The sequence below is a fragment of the Coffea arabica genome, chromosome 2c (genome assembly GCF_036785885.1).
Source record: "Coffea arabica cultivar ET-39 chromosome 2c, Coffea Arabica ET-39 HiFi, whole genome shotgun sequence".
In the NCBI taxonomy this organism is placed as follows: domain Eukaryota; kingdom Viridiplantae; phylum Streptophyta; class Magnoliopsida; order Gentianales; family Rubiaceae; genus Coffea; species Coffea arabica.
Window position 1 is genome coordinate 20,003,214 of NC_092312.1, and position 4,142 is coordinate 20,007,355.

A 4,142-nucleotide genomic window follows, 5' to 3' on the forward strand; every position below is an offset into this window, starting at 1 on the left:
GAAAAAATAGGGCAGATATATGCTAAATATATAGCTCACTATGCCCGCATATTACAAAGGAGGGCAAGATTGCAACATTTATTCGATGCACTATGGGATCTACACCACATCCATGAGTCAATCGATCTAAAATTAAAAAGAAATTACAAATTACACATATCTTGAACTCCTGCAAACTGTCACCTACTTGATAAAAATACTGGTCATGAGGGTATCCACCTCTTACCATTGGAATAAAATGTATTTACAACTCTTTGCTAATTGGGTCGATCAGGACGCTTTCTATCTCCTTCTACAAGTATCTTGGTATCACTTCCAAAGACACTCAAAGTTTAGGAAAATCACAAGCGGCGACCTTCTGAAGTATCTTCTCTATTCTATTATTGTCCTAAGTTGCTGCCGTTCTCTCTCTCATAGAAAGATTATATTAAAATTCCTGCAACATTTAAAAGAGGCAATGAGTCCATTTGCTCACTACTGCCAGTAGCAAGAAAACTGCAACAGAGACTAAATAGTAGCATGTTGAAGAACACAGAATAAAAGAGAAGTTGAGGAGGCATACAAGATCCCTTGACTTATTAACTTCTCGATGTCCCCCATCAGTATAATGGAGAAACTTTAAATGTTGAAAGCAGTATACAGACAACAAGCAAATCGAGGGAGGTCAAGTAAAATAGTGCCAATTCAGTTTCAAGTGACCAAAAAGGTGGACCACAACAAACATGTTGGCCACAAACATTTTATTCAACTTTTATTACTTAAAAATCAGTTTTCACTTAAAAGAGTACCCAGCTTAGGCAACCAAGAATGATTAATGGAAAAGATCAAGAATGATGCCCGGATGGCCCCAAAGAAAGGCAGATAGAGCACATCAGTCAAGTAAAAATGGACATCAGTTAGGCAAATAAGATCAGTCTGCACTGATATAGGGCACCTAGACATTGATACAGTATTGTCTGTGCTAATACTTTGTTGATAGAATGCTACTCTTTTCTCTCATCAACACTGAGAATTTTTGGTCAGCCACAAACAAATCACTCCATGTATCCCTAAGACCATGATAAGTAACTTCAGTTTCACAAACACAAAAACTCAATACCATATGCTAATTCTTTCCACTTAAATGTTGAAGCAACTTGAATACGCAAAAACTATTTCAGAAATATCAGCACATGGTACAAATTATATGTCAGTATATCAGACAAATGAAAATATACAACACATACGTACCTATATACATGTATGTTACATACATATAAATATGTATGGAAGTATGTGCATATGAATGTCTGTATTTTGTTGATATTTAACCTTCTAAGCAACACAATAACCATCAAGAAAAAAGTATGTATGCACAAAGACTTGAGGTTTCGTATTGTACTTTTGATGCAATGAATTGGATTTGAAGATACAGTAACAATAATGTCCATCAAATACCAAGGTAGGCAATTGCATGTGGACATGAGTAAATGGACCATCAAACCAATTTACTCATCAGTGAAAGAAGTTGGCAGGAGAGCACTAGAGTAATCTATAAAGCATAAAGCTATAGAGTGGGCATGAAATGAAAATTATGTTTTACAGTTGCTGAGCTAAAGAGGCACTTGTCTATCATTATGCAGGGAATTCATCATCAAGAAGTTTGCCCACCAACAGCCAATCACTCAAAACAAGAGGAAAAGGAGCAATCAATTATAAGTTGAGAACATCACGTGAGATCATCATGCAACAAAAAACCAAAGAATAAGTCACAAAAACAATTTTGACGCATATAGTTTCCAAAACTTCATCACTTACAATAAACTTTAGTGAAGTTGTAAATCTCTTTTTACCTGTACAATTCAGATCCCTTCTTGAGATGAACCAACTACAGAAGCACAACCCTGCAGATTAACAACACAGGAATGCAATGAAGCATCAGACAACCCGCTACATTCAGCTGAGCAATAAGCCAATCTTGGAGCAGAAGCCTGATTTTCTTTATTAAAAGCTATGCAGTAAGAAGAGGCATCAGTCTGTAAGCCTTGACTTGAACCTCTTATCCTCTTGTTATACTCTAATAAACACTCTTCAGGCTTTGCATTGGCACTCCCTTCTTGCTGTATAATATCACCACTTGACTGCTCTGGGCTGAAATTCCAAGCACTGTCAACAGGTAATTCCATCTTAACTTCATCTTGCAGACAACATTGAGATTCAGATACGATTCTAGTATCATCCTTGATGGTACAAGTTCCAAGATCACCAACCTTACCATTTCCTAAGCAATCCTTCCTCTTGAAGATGTTCCTCGTATAAGTTCTCAGCACCGGTTTAACAACAGCAGATGTAACCGCATCACCAATCTCACCATTTTCTAAGCATTCTCTCCTCTTCAAATTATTCCTTCTATAAGTCTTTAGTATTGGTTTAACAACACCAACAGACATAGTATCACCAGCCTCACCATTTCTAAAGCATTCATTTCTCTTCAAATTGTTTCGTGAATAAGTCTTTAGTACAGGCTTTAAACTACCAGAAGCAAGGACAGAAGCGCCCTCTTTCGACTCTACATAAGCTGAAGTCTCACTAATACTTCTCTCATGAACTGCATCTAGCTTAGAATTGGTGCAACCCCCTGCCTTACCACCTTCACAACTACCTGAGTCCATCCAATTTGGTGAAATACCATTCAAACCATTCTTCTTTAAAATATCTGAGCAGCTCAAATTTACTGAGCATGTGTGCTTTGATATCCTTGGCGAACTATTCATGGCACGGTGCAATCGAAACGCCAATTCTGCATCATCCGCCAACCTAGTCACATCACTAACGCCACTACCTTTATGGCTAGCATTTCTCAACAAACCCTCACTTATAGTCTTACCAATGCCATCCTTCTTCACAGCCAAGTCCAAAGCATTGTTTGCCAACTCCACCGCATTCTTTGCAACCACAGCCTTTCTTAGAGCCTTTTCCTTCGCCTTCACAGCCAAGGCAACCTTCTTTTCCACAGAACAATGTGCATCCTTAACCGTCTCCTCCAAAGACCTATCAGCATTCTGAGCCCTCCCTGAACTCCCTGAATCACCATTTTCATTCTTCTTCTTACGAACCCTAACTGAATTTTTCAGCAGTTCTGGCACCCAACAATCAATACACACTGAAAACCCTAAATCCCTAGTGCAATAAGACCAGGGGGTCGAATTACCAAATTTACTAACACAGTCCTTGTGAATTAGGCGGTCACAATCACGACAATCAAAGCAATCAGAAGAAGGATTTGCGATGTCTTTGAAACAATAGAGACATATTTGGCCAGAAGTTACCTGCTTGATGCATTTCTTGCAGAGAAGAACAATCCTCCAAAAGCTGTCCAGGGGTTGAAGGCGTTGCTTGGGGTTACTATAATCGATCCGGAGGCCACAGCCATGGCAGTCAGACAAATTTGGGAGGTCCCGGGTTTTCTTATCATTCTGGGGCAAATGAACTGGGGCAGAATTCGGTAATGGAGTATGTTTGGGTTTTTGGGTGGCGAGGAGGCGCTTTTGGGAGGGGGAGTGGGTAGAGGTCAGAGGAGGTGGTGGACGAGCAGAATTTGGCATTTTGGTACAGTTTTGGCGCCGAATTTGCAAAGAATTTGTTTAGGGTTTGGAGTGGTGCCAGTGGGGGGGGGAAGGCTCGTTTTGGTGGCGTCAAGGGAGTGGTGTAGTGGCGTTGGCCGCTGGTCGTGGCGTTTTGCGGAGGGGTTTATGAGGGTTTAAGAAATGAAACCGGTGGTTAAATTTGAACCGCGAGGACTTTTATACCAGTACTTTTCATCCGAGATTGATTTTGATAAATCACCTTCATTTCCTTGAACACAACACACTAGTGAGGAGATTCATTCAGATTTTTTTTTTTTTTTTTTAAAAAGCCACTGCTCTATTGTTCGAATTGCCAGATTCTTTTTTTCAAAACCTTTTGTAATATTTAATGAATACATAACATTGCTCAATCAAAATTTTTATTTTACGTAATTTTACTTTACATTTCAAAAAATACTAGAGCCTGTTTTATTTTTAAAATTTATTCAAAAGTATGTAAATAGAAAAGTCCCTTCGGGACATCCGATAAAATTGAAACGAAGCTACCTACCTTCAGAAAACCTTCTAAAATCTCTT

The 4,142-nt window shown here is 38.9% G+C and overlaps 1 protein-coding gene across 2 annotated transcripts; it reads right to left on the reverse strand.

Annotated features, from left to right (window-relative positions):
* Positions 1–3,853, reverse strand: LOC113726695 (uncharacterized). Of its 2 annotated transcripts, XM_072075064.1 has the most exons (3): positions 3,309–3,853; positions 1,833–3,209; positions 1–436 (listed from the first exon to the last, which is right to left on the reverse strand). In XM_072075064.1, exons 1-2 carry the CDS (start codon positions 3,582–3,584, stop codon positions 1,842–1,844), a joined length of 1,644 nt encoding a protein of 547 aa, XP_071931165.1. In that variant the 5' UTR covers positions 3,585–3,853; the 3' UTR covers positions 1–436; positions 1,833–1,841. The 2 variants fall into 2 exon arrangements, with proteins under 2 accessions (XP_071931165.1, XP_027106358.1); XM_027250557.2 differs by having other exon boundaries at positions 1,833–3,852.
* Between the last annotated feature and the right edge of the window lie 289 nt (positions 3,854–4,142).

What these genes read in the sequence shown, in the direction of transcription:
- LOC113726695 (XM_027250557.2), bottom strand. Translation starts at nt 3,584, where the DNA reads ATGCCAAATTCTGCTCGTCCACCACCTCCTCTGACCTCTACCCACTCC.